Source organism: Ailuropoda melanoleuca, chromosome 14, assembly GCF_002007445.2.
Source record: "Ailuropoda melanoleuca isolate Jingjing chromosome 14, ASM200744v2, whole genome shotgun sequence".
Lineage (NCBI taxonomy): Eukaryota > Metazoa > Chordata > Mammalia > Carnivora > Ursidae > Ailuropoda > Ailuropoda melanoleuca.
This window is the reverse complement of record NC_048231.1, coordinates 12,065,743-12,086,255: the sequence shown is the minus strand read 5'-3', so window position 1 is coordinate 12,086,255 and position 20,513 is coordinate 12,065,743. Positions and strand designations below refer to the sequence as shown.

The following is a 20,513-nucleotide window of genomic DNA, read 5'->3' as shown; positions in this document are numbered from 1 at the left end:
CGGCGCGCGGCGGCGGGCACCGGCTGCGCGAGCAGGTACCCGCGGCGGAGGTGGCCAGGCCGCCCCCGGGGGGCGAGCACGAAGGCGGGGGCTCCACCGCGCCCCCATGCCGCGGTGAGCACTCCCTCTAGGCTCACTTGTCGCCGCGCCTGCCAGCCCCAGCGAGCCGGCTCTACCCGCCCCGCCAGCCCGGGCCCTACCTGCGGCCGCCGTCGGGGGAGGGGGGTCCCCCCAGCTCTGCGGAGCCGCATGAACAATAGGCGGCGGCGGCTCCTGCGGGCGGCGACAGCCCCGCACCCTATGGATCGGCCGTTCCATGGAGCCCTCCAGAGCGCTTCTCGGCTGCCTGGCGAGCGCCGCCGCTGCCGCCCCGCCGGGGGAGGATGGAGCGGGGGCCGGGGCCGAGGAGGAAGAGGAAGAGGAGGAGGAGGCGGCGGCGGCCCCGGGGGAGCTGGGTTCCGATGCACCACTGCCCTACTGGACGGCAGTGTTCGAGTACGAGGCGGCGGGCGAGGACGAGCTGACCCTGCGGCTGGGCGACGTGGTGGAGGTGCTGTCCAAGGACTCGCAGGTGTCCGGCGACGAGGGCTGGTGGACCGGGCAGCTGAACCAGCGGGTGGGCATCTTCCCCAGCAACTACGTGACCCCGCGCAGCGCCTTCTCCAGTCGTTGCCAGCACGGCGGCGAGGACCCCAGTTGCTACCCGCCCATTCAGTGTAAGGCGAAGGCGGGGCCGCGGAGCCTGGCGGGGAAGGGGGGGCTGGGGCCTAGGGGGTGGTTGCAGAGCGCGTGGGGAATGGTTGACCTGGGGGTGGGTGTGTGTGCGCGCGCTCGGGTTGCAGGGGCTGCTCTGGTGGATGCGATGGGTACGATAAAGACGCGGCAGGCCTTGCCCAGAACCTCAGGCGCTTGGGCTTCTTAACCTTCATCTGACCATCTCAGCCACGGCTTCTGCTTTCCACATCCTGAAGCCCCAGCATGAGAATCTCCCCATTTCGCACTCCCGGCTTCCCCAAATCTGGAAGGATTTCAGGCCAGCTGGTAGTTTCTGTCATAACCTTAGTCCCCAAATCAGAGACCTTCCCGACCTCTTCTACCGCCTGTCCTCGCCCCTTCAGGCATTTGCTTTGAAGAAGGGGGTGTCTCCCTCAGGGCTGGCTGGTCTGGCTCTCAAGTCCCGGAAGCCTGTGCGAACTCAAGGCTGAAGTGCCTTTGAAATGTGTTGATTTCTTGTATCGCAATCTTGTATCTCAGAAGTTGTACCTTTAGGAGTCTCACTGAATGATGTGCTGAGAAGGGTGCGAGTGTGTGAAGAAGCAGTGATGATGGGTGGAGAGATGATTGGAGAGGGAAAAGTATGTCCTTTCCCCATGAGAGATCAGGAACACAGGGTACAGTGGCTAAATCCCAGTCCCTTGACACCCAGGCTGTTCGGATAATACATTTTTTCCTTTCTTCTCACCCTAGATCCTTGCCTATATTTGGTATTTGCCAAATCTCAAGGGGACCATGCCCACGGGTCCCTCCCAGGGCCTTTCTTCCCCGTGTCCTGGTTTTCACCAATTTCCCAGGAGCCCCCTGTTCCACACCCTGCAATGAAATTTCCTTTGTTTTTTTCAAAGGACTTAAATTGCCATTGGAATCCCTTAGTTCTGCTAGGTGGTTTTAGAAAATGTAAATATCTTCTTGTGTAGTTTACATTGTTCTATATTTGATGATCTCCATAATTTCTTCCCCGCAAAAAGATATTAATACATGTTTATTATTGTTTTTGCCATATTTTGTATACTTTGCATTTTAGTTAATTAAAAAAAATCGTTACCAAGGGCCAACGTTAGGCATTTAGTTTCTGAATTTCATTTATAACATTTATCTTTCAGTCCTGTAACTCATTTTCACCTGAACATTTGCGTTACTTTATTTAAGATGTTTTCTTTAAGCACCATCACCTAATATGAAAATCATAACCTCTTCCTTATTTTTCTATTCTCCTTCTTTATTGGTGTTTTGACCATCAAATTGATGTTCAAATCCTTAGTTCCCCTTCTCTTTCCCTCTCATACAGTGTAAAACTTCCTGTTTCTACATTTTGATCTTTATAATGCCTGGAGGCAACAAATGATTTTAAATGGTTTCTGGGTGTTAAATCTTTTTGGCTCTAGTACTGGGAAGGTGAAGGCTAAGGGTCCTCGCGTCGTGTCTAAAATAGTGCTGAAGATGAGCTTGGTCACATACTGGAAGAGATACTGGAAGAATGGTCTGGCATATTAGTGCAGTTTTTTATACATAAGTCAAAGGTTTGAGGTTCTTTATGGGGGATGTTTTGTGATTTTCTTTTGTACAGCTAATGTCAGAGTGGGAGGGCTGTGTGAGGCTCCTGAGCAGGAACCCCGTTTCTTCCATCTCTGTGCCCCCAGGTGTCAGAGCAGTCAGGAGTGAATGTGACTTGGGCTGGAAAAACTCATCTGCAGAACACCAGCCGTGGCCACAGCGTGCTACGTCAGCAGCTCCTTCTTCCATGGGTGCCCAGGACTTTATCTTTATTGTGACAAAAATTACCTTAGAAAGACTAGATTTCTGTATCTAGAACTCAGATGATAAGAAAGTAGGAAGTACTTTGTGCTTATTGAAAGAATTGACTTGAAGAACGTGACATTTGAAGGCCCTGGTAAGTTATTTTATTTAGTCTCATCAGGAGTTCTGAACTTGAATGGAATTAATTCTTGATAATTCAGAAAATTTAATTCTATTCAAAAACTAATTAGAGTGCCTAGCAAAGGATAGATACCGTATTAAATGCCAGGAGGTAGGGGTGCTTAGCTGGTTGAGTTGGTGGAGCATGCAACTCTTGTGCTGGGGGTCATGTGTTCGAGACCTGCGTGGGGTGTAGAGATTACTTAAATAAATAAAACTTTAAAAAAATACCAGGAGATAAAGAAATGATAAGATAAGGAGTTGCTTATAAGTCACACCTGAGGGAGATTGGTGATATAAATACACCATGTTGGTACAATGCTTTGATAAAGATGAACGTGGGAAATTGCTAACAGGTGCTCTGATGGGTGTCCTGCATCCACCATTTTAGTTAGTGTCACTCAGAAAATAGAGTAATTGACAACCTTGTTTCCAAAAACTTGTAATGAAATTGAGCCACTGACAGCTTTTCCTCAGTTACCCTTTTGAACTTCTCTTCTGGGGCATGAATTGTGATGTTAGATTATGAATAGCAGACAGTTAAGTAAGATTGTTCAGTTTTAGTTTTAAATATTGCTTTTCAAATTGAAAATTTTGTTTCAAACTTTACTCAGAACAGAAGAGGGGGAAATTACCAAATCTTGTGACAAATAAAAAAAAATAGATATTTAGAAATCATCTAATATTTATATAGTGCCTTTATCCGCTCCAATGTAAATATGAAAGTTTAGCTCTCCATGGCTGACAAATATAAATAACCTAGGAGCTCACTCATCTTTTTTTTTAGTGAAAGAGGAAAAATATACAGTTCCAAATTTATCATCTTGGGGCATATATAGTCCTAGGTATTAAAAAAAAAAAGTTTCTCTTACAGGAGAATTGTGCCTGTTTTCAAGCAGGGCATTAATGAAGATTTTTACTAATTTACATTTTTTTCTTTCATCCACTAGAAATATAAGGATGTATTTTCAGGGGTACTTGGGATTTTTAAATGAGTGAGGTATGTACCATTCACTTGCCCAAAACTTACCAGGATGTGCCTATATGTTTAGTTTTCAAGAATGCAGTTGAGAGAGAATAACATCTTCACTGCAAAAATGAAAGAAATAAGGTTTTGTTCCTGATATTCCTGGAAATATCCATCCATAGAAACTGAAAAATGTGCTGAATCTGACTTGACCTGATTCTTACTTAAAACCAGGTCTTGACTGTGGGAAAGGAGAGCCCTACATTCTCTCAGCTGCAGCTGAAGGTCTAGGTCCTACCCAAAGCGACTTCTTCACAGGGAAGGGAAAAGAAAGTACCCTCCCCCCAGTCCCCAATCTTTTGTCTTCTATCTGCTTGCAAGCTGTGTTCTATACTTTTCTTGAAGGTTGGTCATAATATTTCCTTAACTAGTTAGCAAGTACCTGAGAGTTTCTGTTCTACCCAGAGAGAGACTATTGCTCTCCTTTCCCCACAGAGGTTTTCTGTCTCCTCTGAAATGCCATCTGAGGAGCTGTCCCTTCAGCACCCAGGTTCAGAATCACTTCTTTTAAATCCTTATACATTTAAATAAATATTTAACACATCCTATGTGTTCACTACTATGCTTCAGACCAGAGGAAAGGAGGAAGGATATAAGAGAAAAATACAACAGTTAATTCCCTTAAGGAAAATTCATATATTCAGTTGAGGAAATAAGATGTGTGAATGCAGACTTGTTAAAGAGACAGATATCTTTTCATCAGTGTAAAAGCTGTTAGAAAAAGTGAATGTTCCTTCCCTCTATGACCAAGGAGACTCGTAACATAATTTACATATTTCTCCAAGAGGGTTTCTTATCTCTCCTTAATATACACATTGTTTTTCTCATTCATATAGACGAGATAAGACAAGAATTAGTAATCAGGGTTCATTTTAGGACCCAGGAACACTTAAGATATTTTAAGCAGAAAGTGATTTAGCACAGGAAATTGGGTGCTTACAGAATTGTTGGAGGGGCAGGGAGAAGGGGCTCTTAGCTGGACCTATGGGAACAACTCCCAGAACATTGCAGATCTGACCCACCCAGCAAGCTACTGTTCCCTAATTGGGAACGTACAGAATCAGGAGTTGACGTTGAAGCTGTTGATTTCAAGAACACCCTTTTGTAGTTGTTGTCCAGAGATTAGGCAACCACTTGGCCTTGCAGCATTCCTTTCTACATCTGCCAGAGTTAGTGATTAGACACTGACATGCAGAAAAATCCCACTTCTCCACAGCCATGCTTGCCAGGAGAAATGGTAAGAAGATGGTGTCCATCTCACTTCTGCCTTCATATCTCATACATCTAATTGGCAGGAGCAGACCTGTAGCCATCAGGGAGTCTGGGAAATGTAGTTCTTAGCTTTCTGGCCTCTGTACTACAAGATATGCTAGAGGATTTTAGAGTGGACGTCGATTGTTAGTGTGCAGGGCCAGCTGTAACATTTATTCTTTATGAGGAGTGCCAGGTGAGGTGAAAGCTTGAACAATTGGAATTTTGGGGGTCAAGATGGGCTATACTTTTTGTATGTCTTTTTGTATTCTTTTGTGCAGACTGCCTGTTGCATTGTAAAATACAAATAAATATTAGCCCTAGATAGGATGAATACTCTAATTAAGCAAGAATAGAGTTTTGAGCACCACCGGCATGCGAGTGGAGGTTGGAGGCATCCTGGAGCTGTCTGAGGAAGGATGGGAACAGCCAGCAGTGGGCAGTTCCTCTTTTGGTCTTGGCAGAAGTTCAGAAATAGATCTTTGTTTTCTTAGGTTTTTTTTTGTTGTTGTTGTTGTTTTTTCTTAACAAACTGACTATGTTCTCTCTGTTTCAGGAGGTCCAATGCATTTTTAAAAAATTTTTCAGATTTGAGTTTGGTTTATTTTCTACTGAGATGGGCCCCCCCACCCCCACCTCCAATTTTACTCTGTCGATTACCTGCTGAATGTTCAGCAGGGTGAGTACAGTGGAGAATAAAGCAGACAGAATCTGCCCTTGTGGATCTCGCAATCTAGCAGGACAGCAGGCACTGAACAAGTAATTAAACCTTGTTGGGTCTTGCCAAACAGAGACTGTTATGGACGCATCTGATGGGGGCCTGACCTCATTTAGGCGGGGTTTAGGAAAAGTTCCTCTAGGAGATTTTGTTTAAGCTGAGACCTGAGGGTTGAGTATGAGTCAGACACGTGAAGACAAAGAGACTGAGAAGACAGAGCACAGGGTTTTCATGAGAGAAACATAAAATAGCACTTTACTTCTATAGCAACACCTTATCTAGCCCAAGATTTGTAATCACTGGTAGCCACTGTACCCTGTGTTCCCGATCTCTCATGGGGAGACATACTTTTCCCTCTCCTCCAAGTTATATCCCCATGGCTGTCAGAATTGATGTCCTTTCTAAATCACAGTCTAGTAACACTCCCCTACTTAAAAATACATGAGTCCTATCATTCACAGTGTGAAGTTCAAGCCTCTCAGAATGACTTTTTTTATTTTTTATTTTTATTTTTTAAAGATTTTATTTATTTATTTGACAGAGATAGAGACAGCCAGCGAGAGACACAAGCAGGGGGAGTGGTAGAGGAAGAAGCAGGCTCCCAGCAGAGGAGCCTGATGTGGGGCTCGATCCCATAACGCCGGGATCACGCCCTGAGCCGAAGGCAGATGCTTAACCGCTGTGCCACCCAGGCGCCCCTCAGAATGACTTTAAAACCATCTCACGGCCTAGCTGACCCCAACAAGACCTTGAGCCTCATCTCCTATCCTAACACATATAATCCAGCCACACCGGCCAGACTCCTTGAAGTTCTTGATATGCCATATATTCTTATACCTCATGTTCTTGCTCATGACCTTCCCTTTGCCTGGATTGTCCTTCTCCGTCCTGATCTTTGCTGCCTGATGAGATCCCTCCCACTCATTCTTTTTTTTTTTTAGATTTTATTTTTAAGTAATCTCTACACCCAGCATGGAACTGAAACTCACAACCCCGAAATCCAAAGTTGCACACTCTACCGACTGAGCCAGCCAGGCACTCTCCCTCCCACTCATTCCCAGTGTTGCCTTCCCTGAGAATCCCTTCCTACTCACCCTCTTAATCCTGTCCTGCAGTGGGAGTTGGTGGTTTTCCTAATCTGATCATAGAACTACGAAGGCTCTGTTCACGCTGTGGTTTGGTTGTTGTGTGTCTGTCTTGTCGCAGGATTGTATGCTTCTCACCATCTAGGACACAGTAAAATGAATAAGTCTCCCCAAAATGATCTCCCTCTGTTCCCTTTAGTTAAAATGGTTTGTCATGGTTTGACATTCTGCATGATGTTCCAAGTAGAAATTATTACATGAATATTTATTGAATGCCCACAATGTGCTGGTCATTAAGAATAATGCAACAGAAAATAGGGTAGCCACATTTCTTGCCTTGATGGAGCTTACCTTACAGTGGGAAGACAAAAAAGCCAAGTGAACAGATAACTTGCTATGTTTACCCATTGGTAAATGGGTGATTCAGTGGTGTTTTCAGAATGTTTTTGACTTCTTTTTTTCTTCTCTTTCTCAGTGTTAGAGATTGATTTTGCGGAGCTAACCCTGGAAGAGATTATTGGCATCGGGGGCTTTGGGAAGGTCTATCGTGCTTTCTGGATAGGGGATGAGGTTGCCGTGAAAGCAGCTCGCCATGACCCTGATGAGGACATCAGCCAGACTATAGAGAATGTTCGCCAGGAGGCCAAGCTCTTCGCCATGCTGAAGCACCCCAACATCATTGCCCTTAGGGGTGTGTGTCTGAAGGAACCCAACCTCTGCTTGGTCATGGAGTTTGCTCGTGGAGGGCCTTTGAATAGAGTGTTATCTGGGAAAAGGATTCCCCCAGACATCCTGGTGAACTGGGCTGTGCAGATTGCCAGAGGGATGAACTACTTACACGATGAGGCAATTGTCCCCATCATCCACCGCGACCTTAAGTCCAGTAACAGTGAGTATGAAGAGGTGGGGCTGGAGGGCTCAAGAGTACTTTTATACTCAGTCCATGGCTTTGGTGGAAGTGGATTCCTAAAGGAATCTCAATGGGCAGTGAAACTCCTTGCTTAAAACCATTCCATCCTTGAGTTGAGATGTAGGGGTGGAATGAGTGCCAGGAAAATTTGGTTTAGAAAGAGAAGAATGAGGCACCTCAGGGGTTTGGAATAATTCTGAGCTCATGTTAGCAGGCAAGTTTGGTGGTGTATAATTCTGCTATGCTGTGCAATATATATCTGCATATAGATAGAGAGGTAGATACATAGATAAATAGATATATTTTTCCACTTTGGGGAAGTGTGTCTGTAATTACAAAAGGGGTTTCCCTCTTTGGTGAAACAACAGGTAACTATAAAGCCTATTTACATTCTACCTGACCACCGCAACTTGAGGTACCCCCCAGAGAAGGGACTGTAAGGAAGAAGAGGCATGTTGTTTAAGCTGTGGGGCCGATTCAGGTGACAGTGTCCACTGGGAGAGCGTGACCTGGCTGGTAGTATTATAGACTCCTGATAGCCTACGGGTCTTATTAATTAATTGTTGTAACTACTTAGTGTTTAATAGCAGGGAACTGAGAAGTAACTGTTTATTAAACATCCGGAATCCATAAACTGGATTGTAAAGCAAGTACATAATTACATGGTGATTTGGTGGAAACCAGTCTCTTTCCTTGGAATCTGCAGGCGCTGGGACTATGCCTCTTTTGTGTGGTAATTTGTGCTCTCTTTTGCCTGAACTGTGTGGTAGAGAGGATAACATTTGTTAAATAGGATATGCTTAAAACCACTTCGAGCATCCTGTGTGGAGAGGCAGGTGTTAAGGTTTGGGGGAGTGGTGTGGGTCCCAGGAACTTCACTCTCTGTTTCCTTCAGCATTGAGCCCAGAAATCCTTCAGACTTTGTTTTGTTCTGAGCTGTTCCAGATGTGGTTTATTTTTCCACCGATACTACTGTGAATGTTTATGCTTAAAAATAATTTTAAAGTTATTTAAGTAGTAGATGTTTCTGTTGTACAAAAATTAAGCAGTGTAGGTAAAAAAGAGAGAGTAACCAATAATGTTTTCCTTCAGGGAGTATAACTGTTATATTTGGCATATCCCCCCAAACATTTTTAAAGTAAATATGTTTATGTAAATATATACATACCTATATTTATACATTTAGACATACCCACACACAAATAGATTTTCCAATTTACTTTAAAATAGCCTTTCTTACCCTTATCTCTTCTACCTGAGCCCTCTTCTCCCTTAATAATAGAAAAATTCATCCTTGTAAAAGCATGGAACATTATATGTAACGCATGTGAAGGATTTAAGTTCCGTAAAATAAAACATGATTATTCTCATCCCTCCTCCCAGATTCTGTTCTTTAAACATATGAAATTAAAACCTTTGGTGACCCTTTTCATGTTTCTGCCTAGACACTGCTTTGGATGATGGGGTAAGAAATAGCAGATGTGTTGGTAGAAAATGTGGCAGAGAAGCTGACTATTCTTTATTTTTTCTTATATCCTTATGCTGGAAGACGTAAGCAAAGTGCTTTAATCGTACGTATTGAGACCTTTGAAAAACTTGGGCTAGAATGATGGAATTGTAAAAGTCAACCATTTCCTCCAGGAAGTTTCAAATTTGGGTGTAATTTCAAGCTGTAACCACCAGGTTTTACATTCCGTGAGATTTACGTTTGAAGGTCCAGGCTCTTGTGAAGGAAAAGTTAGCTTGCCAAGTTCTGCCGTTTGCAAGAGGTGGCAAGAGACCTCAGTGTCATTCTGTCACTGGGGAGAAAAAACCCTGTTCTTTCTTTGTCTTTAGTGGGCTCTGGTGCAGTGTGCTGTGGCCAGGTTGGACTTACACGTGGTATAGTCTGACCCTTGACCTCATTAGGTTCGCCGATGCCTGGGAATGTGCGGAGTCCATTGGGCTGTGTGGTTGGTGCTGATATTGATGCCTGCTGTAAATCTCACAGGGGTGTTGGGGTAGCTCCTTGACATTGGTCTGTGGTGGCTGTTTGCCTGGGATTGTGTGAATCCAGTGTGAGTCTTGATGTCACTGTTGTTTTTACTCCAGTGCTCTGTGTGCATGACTTAAAAAATCATTTTGTAAATGTTATGCTAGTTTTTACCCGCCAGTTGGAGAGTCACAATTTCTCTGTGTTTTGCAGACTTGAGGAGGCTGGCCTGTGTCTCTTGGGGTTTTTGTCTGTTTTTTTAAGATTTTATTTATTTGAGAGAGAGAGAGAGAGAGCGAGCATGAGCGGGGAGAAGAGGGAGAAGGAGGCTCCCCGCTGAGCAGGGAGCCTGATGTGGGGCTCGATCTCAGGACCCTGGGATCACGACCTGAGCCGAAGCAGACGCCCAGCCAGCTGAGCCACCCAGGTGTCCCTCTCTTGGTTGTTATTAAGGGTTCTAGAGAGTTGGAGTTTGGTCGCTGCCATGTGAGGGGAGAACTCTAGGAATCATATGTGTTAGTTGACTTAGATCCACTAGGGAGAAGGGATGTATATATGTGGGCTGTCTTTGTGGACAAAAGAAAGTAGTTGGTGATAGACATCTAACTGTTGCAAAAGGCTCAGTGGAAGGGTGATTAATTACAATGCTTTACTATCCTGGTCACCTGCTTTAAAAAGTCACTGCTGTTAACTGGCAATGGAATGTCTGCAGCATCGTATGTTGATACATAATCCTCAGTAAGTTTAGGTTTGACAGCACATAACCTAAAAACCAGAATAACAGTGGCTAAAACAAGGTGTATGTTCATTCGTCTTTGAAAAGAAGTCTGCAGGGGTTAGGGACATCCCAGTGTCCTCAGGGATCCAGGCTCCTGTTTTTCACACCATCCCAGTACATGGCTTGCATCCTCAGGCTTGCCTTATGGTCTGAGATGGCTGCGAAAATGCCAGTTATTTGGTCCAAGTAACAGGCCCAAAGGAGGAGGAAAAGCAGAAGCACAGAAAAAGGTGCTCCTGGAGCTGAGCTGGCTCCCGTGGTCCTCCCAGAAGTCCAGCAGAAACACGTCTGCTTGCATTAATTGGCCAGAATGTAATCATATAGCCATGGCTGGTGCAGGGGAGGCTGGGAGATGCAGGACTTTAATCTGGGTGGCAGTGAGAGCAGGGCTGGTGGGGGAAGCAGCTGGCAGTCTTCCCATGGAATCCTAATGTGGGACATGCGTTGGGAAGAACTGTTTATTTCGGATGTTTCGCATCGTACAGCCAAGCAAGGTTAGCCAGGCCCTGGGACGTGCGGCCCAGACCCCTGATTTAGCTAATGGCTTCTAGTACTTTACCACATTGCATCATTGACTCAAACATCACTTCTTAAAACTACTCGCAGAAAGCCCTGGCTCTAATAATGGATTTGTGTCTCTGCTCCCTCGATTGGGAAAAACTGGCCACTTGATCGTTAGCAAAGGTGTCAAGGAAGATGGTCTTTTGGTGGAAAGATTGTCCGTTGGAAGGTTAGGTAGATGGATTTCAGGATTTTGGCTTAAAGGCATTTGGCAGGATAACAGTTCAATAGCGGTTTAGTTAAAAGTTAAATTAGTGTGAAAACAAGGTCATATGGAAAAGCTTTGGAAAATGAAAAGCCTTGCCCAAAGTGAGGGTTGTGTTATTACTTTTTTCCCTATTATTAAATAACTTCTTTCCTCCTCTTAGAAAACACAGAAAAACAGAGAGGTAAAAGCTGTGTGTTTCTCCAGTTTTTGTACTTACGGATATTTGTTTTTACTCGGAATTGTGCACGGGAAATCCCAATAACCGTGTTGCTTGTAGCATGCTTTCGTGCCCCCCGATTTGTCCGCATATTGTGACACGTTATGTAAATAAATATTCTTCCACCACAAAATATTTAAAGGTTGCACAGGATTCCACTACTTAGATATACGTCATTAACTAAACCGAACCCCTGTATAACAATAATAATAATAGTGATAATATTAATAATAATAATAATACAGCTGATGCTTATGGAGTGCTCTCTTTAAGGTTAGGCATGAAGCTTTTTGTGTCGGTTCTCTTTTCATTCTCATAGCAGTCCTGCAGAGTAAAGACGATGAATGTGTTTATTTTACAAAGGAGGAAACTGAGACTCAGACGGGGTCAGCCATTTCTCCAGGGTCTCGCCGCCAATCCTAAGAGCAGACTTTGCGGCCAGGTCTGACCCCTCTGCTTGTGTTCTCAGTCACCGCATCGTTGCTGGCACACTGCTGGTGGGCGGCTGGGCCGTTTCACGGCATTATTTTATGTAGCGCATGGCGCTTTGGTTTTACAGGGTTAGGAATAGTATTACCCTACTCACCGAGCCATAGCGTCCACGTTTCCTTAAGGTCTGATTGACTCTTAGTTTCATAGCTGGAAGGCAGAGGTGAGTGGTGAGCTGCATGTGGTTGGGACTTGCCACATCTGCCTTCTTTTTTTTTTTTCTTTTAAAGATTTTATTTAATTGACAGAGACACAGCGAGAGAGGGAACACAAGCAGGGGGAGTGGGAGAGGAAGAAGCAGGCTCCTAGCAGAGGAGCCTGATGCGGGGCTTGATCCCAGGACCCCAGGATCATGACCCGAGCCGAAAGCAGCTGCTTAACGACTGAGCCACCCAGGCGCCCCCACATCTGCCTTCTTTGGTGCGATGTCAGTTGAAACTTCTCATGAGGTCTTCACTGCCTTATCTCCCTCTTCTAAAGGCACTTCCCCCGTAAGCCAGGCTGGTTTCGTCTTTCCTCTGGAATGTGCTCTGTGCCTCCCAGCTGCGAGGCACTCAGCACCCGCACCCTCACTGTGGGAATAACCTGGCTTTCAGGGGTGCTCTTGCCTTGGCTCTCTGCCTGTACAAACCCTACCTGTTTTCCTGTGCTCAGTGCAAACCCGACTGCTCCCTCCCGATGGCCCATCACTGTGGTCAGTGCTACGTAGTCACCTGGTGCTAAACACACAGTACCTGACAGCATGTGGGAGAACATGAGGGAGACAAGGGACTAGAGCTGCTGGGCCAGTGGTTGCAGGCTCAAATGTCTTCCGGTCGGGTCAGTACATTTGTGAAGCGGTTGGGGTGAAGGTGTAGGGCTTAGGAGGAATGATGGAGAAGTGAGCATGCGCTCTGTCCAGCATGGGCTGTTGGAAGATCGAACAAAGCGCAGCTGGCCTGCCATGGGCTGCCCTGGCCCTGCATGCCCTGGCCTCCTCTGCTTGTTGGCTATGATTTCAGGAGCGTCCCTAGACCTCCAAATAGATTTTGTGTGTTTAGCTTCCAGGGATATGAATGAATGCATAAATGAATGAATAAAGTACCCCTTGAACTGGTCTGCTTATGGGATCTCAAAGTGTCAAACCTCCCCTTCTCTCGTCGGAGGATGTCCTGCATCCTCCTGGACTTGTGTGGACGTGTGTTTTATCCCCTGTATAAGCTCCAGGCCCTTGCTCCCTTCCTAATGTCCAAGTTCGTCAACGTTTTGGGTGCCGAGGGTGGTATTTTCACAGTGTATTTGTTACCAACCTGCAATGCCTCTGCCCTCTTTTTTCTCTGCACCCTTCCTAGATGTGGGCCCCAAATAACTCACTGGCAGTGTGTCTGCTGCGGGAGCAGGCCACGCCCCCTGCCACCTGCATCCTCTGCCAGTCGGCTCCATCCAGCCTCAGCGCACGCCCTGTGTTCCCACCTTGTGAAGTCCCCGTCCTGCCCCTCACATGCTCCCTTCTGGTTCTGTGGACCTGTTTGATTGGCTGCTCCTCCTGACAAGTACGGGCTGAGTAGCACCCCTCCCTCCAATTTCTGTGCTCACTTGTGCTTTATGCACTTCTCAGCCTTCTCTCAAGAGTTCACAAGATAAAGAAGCAGGATCCTTGCTTTCTTGGAAGTGGAAGGAAGACAGAGCTTCCATCACGCCCTTGACCTCAGACTGGCTGTAACATTCTAAGCCCTGGATTATACCTGGACTGGACACTGTGTTTCCTGGGGGGGATTTCTCCGGGCTGAGAGTGTGCTGTGGAACGCTGTGACCCACTGGATTCCAGACGCTGGCGTTCTTCTTCCTGTACACTGAGGTCGAACACATTCCGATGTGCAGGAACGAATGAATGGATGGGAGAAGCACGTAGGGTGCAGGGATCCTGGCCAAGAGCAATGTGGCAGGAAGGACTTGCCTAGAAAAGGATGAGGAGTAGCCATAACAGCAGTTTTTCCTATAGGAGAATAAAAGAAACTATAAAACATTGCCAGGATGGATCTGGGAGGCAGCAAAGTATTGGTTAGAGAACCCAATTCCTAGTCCTTTTTAAGAGGTGTGTAGTGACTTTTTTATGTCTCATGAAGGCATCCCCAAATGAGATACGTTTGACAGTACCTGGCTTAGGTACTGCTGGATCTCTCTCCCCATTTTCCTTTCCATTTCTGGTCTTTGTGGTTCTTCGTTTGCTACAAGTTCTTTCTTTCACAGTTGGTGGATGTTGGACGTGTTTTGAGGATTTTCCCTGGCAAAAGCACACAAGTGATCAATGAATTGGATCATTTCAGTTGTAGGAGGCAATACCTAAGGTTAGCCAGTGGACACCAGGCATGTAACAGAGAATTCTGTTCAGTTGATGGGTAGCATTTTGCATGAACACAGAGGCATGTTCTGCAAGTCAAAAGAAAGACATAAATAAATAAAGCAAACAGTTGAAACTGGTGAGGCCAGGTGGTCTGACCTAGAGGTCGAGTTGCAGCTCCCAGTTCTCTAACGTTGCCTGGGAACCTTGCTTTTCCCTTTTCCTGTTGGGCATGGCCATCTCCAGCACAAGATGGTTCTCCTTTGTGTGTTAATTTGAGTGCTTGGTGTTGAGAATATAATAGTGAGCAGTAACAGACATCTGCCTACCCTTAAGGAGCTCCCTGTGGGGTCACAGGGAGAGACCTAAGTCAGGACTGTGGTGCATGCTGTGGCCTGAGAATTTCCTGAGGGAGTGAAGGGGAGTTAACGAGACTTAGCAGTGAGGGGTGAGGGTGGGCAGGGCCAGGACGGTCCAGGCAGGGAGACCAGCAGACTCCGATGGCCAGTGAGAGTATGGTCCCCCAGGAGGCAGGTGATGCCCTTGACATTCCCAGGGTCCTTTCCTGTGCCTGCTGGGGGTCGAGGGGCCGCCGAGGAGGACCAGGAGGGAGATTTGCCATCCTTCACCAAGCTTGCTCTGGAGTGCCTGCCGTCATCGTTGGTGGCTCTGAGGGCTTCTCTGCAGCAAGCTTGGTGGTGTAGGAGGTGGCCTGGGCCCCGGGCAACAGTCAGGCACCTAATAAAGCCTGTGTTGCAGTTGTAGCAGAAGATGAAGGATCTTGGTAGATATTCTGGACCCTGAGTGGTTATCTTGGGGGAAAATAGCCTCAGTGATGGGGCGGGTTCAGGGCAAGAAGGGCTTTTAAAGGTGTGTGGGCTCTGATTCCAGATGATTCCTTAGTGTCTTCCCCTTTGTTTCCTCTGATTTGAGCCGTTGTTGCCCTGAAGGTCAAATTATGATGTCTTTCTCTTTCCCACATCTCTCCCCAGGCAAACCTGGTAACGACTAAGTGGTGTTGTCCACCCCTTGCAGCCGGTTCATGGCCCTGTCATTGCTCAGGGTCAAAATTTGTGCTTCCGGATCTCTAAGGAGACCAGAGCCTGCCTGTCTGTCCTTTCCTCCTTGTCTCTTGGAAAAATTTCAATTCCTAACTTGATGCTTTACTTCATTCCTGGGAGGTAGCTCAGGGTTACTTGTGGATGGAGAAAGTGAGACACAGGTGATGATGTGAGTGGTCTTGTCGCATCAAGAAAAATATGTCGCTTCCTCTCCAGGTCTCCCGTCTCCTTACCTTGGAATCCCCTTCCATTCCCCGTCAGCTCCCTGTAGAGCTATCCTTGTTCCTTTTATGAGGGAAGGGCTGTTAACATAGCGTCCTTGAAACCCTTAGAATCAGTGCAGAATGTGGGTTCATTTGGGGGGACAGGGTTGCTACTTTGACTAACCCAAGACTCTGAGAAGGTTATGAATCGACACTGTTACAGAGAACTTCTTAAATTGGGTATCTGGGTAAGAGGAGAATTGGCATAGAAGGAACACTGGCCCACGTGCTACCCTTGGCACTGACGGGCCGGGTTGCCTTGGGCACACCTTGTGCTCTCTGATCCTCAGATTCCTTGTGGGTGAAATGAAAGGTGTGGATGAGATGGTCTCTGAGGTCCCTTCCAGGACTGACATTATGCGCGTGCGTGCGTTTGGGAAAAGGTGGCGACTGTGTGGTCTGCGTGTGCGTCAGGCCCCCATGCGCCCAGATCCCCCACTTTCTGGCTTCTGGTTGCAAGGACCAAAGCTCCTGATGAGGGGAATGTTCTCCAAGTGGTTTAGGGAGAAAACAGTTGACAGGAGCTCACAGGTGTACCCCTCCCCATTTGCTGCCCAGGGCATGACAGATGGCCTTGTGGAGAGAAGATGCTCTGGTCACATGAATCATGAGGGAGAGATTCACAATAACCCAAGGGCAGCCTTCATCCTGGAGGCTGGAGGCAGGACGCAGTAAGTCAAATGACACTTCTGTCCTTGGGGCTGAGCGAGGGGCATCCCGGTGTCTTGGGGCTTTGCTCTTGCCTTCCCACCCACTGCTCTGAATCAACATAAGTCTTTTTCAGGTGGGACTCGAGACCACGTAGGTGTTTGTGTGCCTCTGTCCCCCTCCCCAGCGGAGCTGCAGGGAGACTCTGTGTCTGTGCAGGCACCGGAGCGTGACAGTGTGGTCGAGAAATGAGACAGATTAAAGCTGAGGATTGCTCATCCCTGGGATTTGTGCTCTCTGTAGGAAACTTGGAGGTTTTGATCTGAGAAGAAAGCATTTCCCCTTAAGCTCGGCTTTGGGAATCGCTGTGGTCTAAAGGAAGGAACACCAGCTTGGGAGTCAGAGAGACTTGGAAAAGCTACTTCTTGAGCTCTGACACTGAGCATGTGGCTAGCCTCTGGGGGTTCCAGGAGCCTCGTGTGTAAAACGTGGGCAATACAGAAGAGCAGTGTTGTTTGAAGATGGTATGCAGCAGTGCGTGCCACGTGTCACACGGGAACCACATTCACTAGTGGGGCTGCGCGTTTTTTCCTCTTTCCAAAGAGTAGGAGAGACTTCTTTCTATTCCGTGTTATTTTAGGTGTACACAGGATATAGTGGGTTTCCCTTTTTGAAGTAGGATGAGGATTTTAGGCAGCCCTGAGCTTCCCTTTCCCAAGTCGGCCGGGGGTAGCTTTACCATTCCCACTGACCCTGGCAGATTTATTTCAGCCAAAGCCACAAAAGGGGATCGATACCCCATAGCCCCTTCCAACTGTGTCTGGACTTCCTGTGGAAAAGGCCGTGTCTCTCGCTCCCTCTGGACCTGCGTTAACTCACAGTGCTTGGCCCCGTGAGAAATGCTGCCTTGTTTTGTTGCGGCCTTTGGCCTGATTGAATGGGACAGCTGGAAAGTTTTATGGCTCTGCTGGCCTCTCAGCTGATAATTAAAATGCTTTTGCCCCAGGAGGAAGGCAGTATATTTCTCTTTTCCCTGCTGCACCAGTCTACGGCCAAGGTCAAAGGGAATGCCTTTTTCACTCCCCCTCCCGGCTTCCCCAAACCAACTTAGCATTTTTGTTGCACAGTCTTTTCTAAGACTGGAATATTCAGGGTGGGCCGAAGAGATTTTATGTTGAATTTTGTGGTCTTCCTTTGGCAGGAGGATGAAACATGATTGCCCCATTTCCATCTCTGTGCAGAGGCTTTATTGCCTGTAGCTATTCAGATCTGGTGGGCACAGCACTTAGTAGGTGCTCAGGAAATGGTGGGTTTGGTCGTTTACAGATTCCAGCACTGTGCCTGTTTCCATGCGTTAATAACCTCTCCCCCGAACCCACGACATTATCTAAACAATGCCCAAACTCTCCTTTAGAGCTCACATTTAGGATGTGAACCCTCTCTTTCATTGGAGATGAGCCCATGTGAGCTCTGGGTGAGATGTGGTTTGTGTCTTGGCTCTGTTACTTGCTAGCTGGGACCTTGCGCAAACGATAAACTCTTTGTGCTTTCGTTTTCGTTAATGTTAAATGGGAATAATTATAATTCCACGCATCTCATTTTATAGGGTAGAGGTGAGGATTCAGTGAAATAATCTCAATGAAGCTCTTAGCACCGTCTGGCACATGGTAAGTGCTCCAAATATTGATCGTCATTATTGTAAGTCCAGAGGCTGCGTTTATTCCCTCAGTCTTTAGATCCACTATTTGTGATCCTGCACTTTCGAGTATAAATTGTCTTGTACTTGAATTTTCAGTGTTTTAGTCCCATTCTCTCCAATTGCACTATAGATATTTAAAATTCAAAATGGGATATATACTTAAGGTAAGAATAGTTCAACATTGAAATACAAAGGAAAGTCGATCTGTTTCCTATCCTAATCTCTAAGTTTCCTTCTTAGAAGCAAATGAAATTAAGATGTGGGGGGGTGGTTGGGTTTTTTTGGTTTTTGGTGGTTTTTTGGGTCTTTGGTGGTTTTTTTGGTCTCCTTTGATATTTTGTTTCTGTAAAAACACAAGAATCCCAGTAGAATTCTGGACAACAGAGGTAGTGTTTTTCTTTCTTCCATCTTCTCCTGCTCCCTACCTCCCCTGTCCCACGAATCTCACACAGTATAGGACTTGGCATACAATTCCTTGTTGCTGTGAAATCTTGCCTTATTCTTTCGCTCTTCTTCTTCTTTTTTTTTTTTTTTAAAGGGAGTGGGGGGTGGGGGCAGAGGGAGAGAGAGAATCTTAAGCAGGCTCCACACTCAGCACGGAGCTCAACACAGGGCTTGATCTCACAACCCTGAGATCATGACCTGAGTTTAACCCACTGAGCCACCCAGGTGCCCTGAAATCTTGCATTTTCTGTCCCTCATCCCTTTCTGGATGGACTCAAACTCCTCTACTGAACAAGCTGGAAGGTGTTCTTGGACCTCAGGTAGTCGGAAGCCTAATGTTTGCCTCTGGAGTTTTGCCAGCTACGGAGGCTCTGACTCTCGCCATCTGTCTACCGTGGGACCTGAACCATACCAGTGGAGCCATGGGGCCCTGGCACTGACTGATCTGGTAACTCAGACCTTTCTCTGCAGATCCTTGTGACTGTTTGCAACCTGATGTGTCTGATAAGGCAATGTAACAGGAAAAAGTCTTATTGAAAAAAGAAAAAGTTATCCCAAATCGCACAGTGCAGATGCGACTGCCTTGTCTTTCTCCGTGATTTGCCTATTCCTGTCTGTGTAGCTCATCTTCTCCTGCCACGTCAGTCGGAGAGTGCAGGACATCTGGATACATTTTATTTTTGTTTGTTTCTGCATTCTGGTAACCTTCAGAATCCAAGAAGGAGGAGAAAAAGATTGTAGTTGGGGGAAATGGTGATAGTCTCCAGTTTCCAGTCATTCATAACTCCCTTTTGTGTTTATTGATAAGATTAGAGCTTGAAGGAACCTTAGAGCTGTGACCCCGAGACGCTGAGTAATTTGCCTAAAGTCAAGCTATTGGGATGCCTGAGTCTCGTGACAGTGTCCTTTCTTTCAGGCACCCCCAGCCCCTAATAGTGGGGCCTGGTACTCTGCCACGTTTTCCAGCTAGGTCCCAAGTATTGTGGGCGACAGCAGAATGAGGATCTCCACACCATCGGAGGAATGAGGGATGCCTTGCTTATAGCCCCAGAGGTCACGGCTGAGCAGCCACGTCTGAATCTTTCCTGCCCACAAACACAAACTCAATCATTTCTTCACTGGGTCTTCTATATATAGAAGAGACCGTGTTCAGGCTGTACCAGTTTTAGTTTTCAAGAAGAAAACAGTGAAGACTCCCCACCCCTCCCCCCAGCTGTATTGAGATATAATTGACATGTAACATTGTGTAAGTGTGAGGTATACAATGTGATGATTTGATATACATATATATTGTGAAATGGTTACCACAGCAGGCTTAGTTAACACATCCGTCACCTCCCATAATTACCATTTTTTGGTGTGGCGAGAACATTTAAGATTTACTCTTTTTAGCAGTTTTCAAGAATATAATACAGTATTGTTGTGGGGTTTTTTTAAGATTTTATTTTAATTTTTTTTAAATTTTATTTATTTACTCAAGAGAGAGAGTGGGAGCAGGGTGAGGACCAGAGGGAGAAGCAGGGAGCCAGAAGCGGGGCTTGATCCCAGGACCCTGGGATCATGACCTGAGCCGAAGGCAGACGCTTAACCGACTGAGCCACCCAGGCGCCCTTAAGATTTTATTTTATTTTATTTTTTTAAAGATTTTATTTATTTATGTGACAGAGATAGACAGCCGGCGAGAGAGGGAACACAGCAGGGGAGTGGGAGAGGAAGAAGCAGGCTCCCAGCATAGGAGCCTGATGTGGGACTCGATCCTGGAACACCGGGATCACGCCCTGAGCCGAAGGCAGACGCTTAACGGCTGCGCTACCCAGGCGCCCCCTTAAGATTTTATTTTTAAGTAATCTCTGCACCCAACATGGGACTTGAACTCAACAACTGCAAGATGAAGAGTTGCAGCCAGCCAGGCGCCCCTACAGTATTGTTCACTGTAGTTAGTCACCATATTGTATGTTAGACCCCCAGAACTTACTCATCTTCTAATGGGAAGTTCGTACCCTTTGGCCAGCATCTCTCCATTTCCCCTACCCTTCAACCCTTAGCAACCGTCATTCTGCTCTGTTTCTGTGAGTTTGCCTTTTTGAGATTCCATGTGTAAGTGAGATCATACACTATATATCTTCCTCTGTCTGACTTATTCGCTTCCCATAATGCCCTCCAGGTCC

General features: G+C 46.3%; 2 protein-coding genes across 5 annotated transcripts in view; one reads left to right on the top strand and one right to left on the bottom strand.

The window, feature by feature from the left end:
- Window positions 1-328, bottom strand: part of LOC117795990 — a 36,487-nt gene extending 36,159 nt beyond the window's left edge. For both annotated transcript variants that reach the window (XM_034642524.1, XM_034642525.1), the window contains exon 1: window positions 201-328. In XM_034642524.1, the coding sequence (XP_034498415.1) occupies window positions 201-318 (118 nt within the window). In that variant the 5' untranslated portion in view covers window positions 319-328. The remainder of the gene's footprint in view (window positions 1-200) is intronic.
- MAP3K9 (mitogen-activated protein kinase kinase kinase 9) overlaps window positions 7-20,513 on the top strand; it is a 70,374-nt gene continuing 49,867 nt past the window's right edge. For 2 of the 3 annotated variants that reach the window (XM_034642520.1, XM_034642519.1), the window contains exons 1-2: window positions 7-716; window positions 7,251-7,664. In XM_034642520.1, the coding sequence (XP_034498411.1) occupies window positions 317-716; window positions 7,251-7,664 (814 nt within the window). In that variant the 5' untranslated portion in view covers window positions 7-316. Of the gene's footprint in view, window positions 717-7,250; window positions 7,665-17,850; window positions 17,870-20,513 lie in introns of those variants that run through there. The other variant, XM_034642523.1, reaches the window with a different exon arrangement.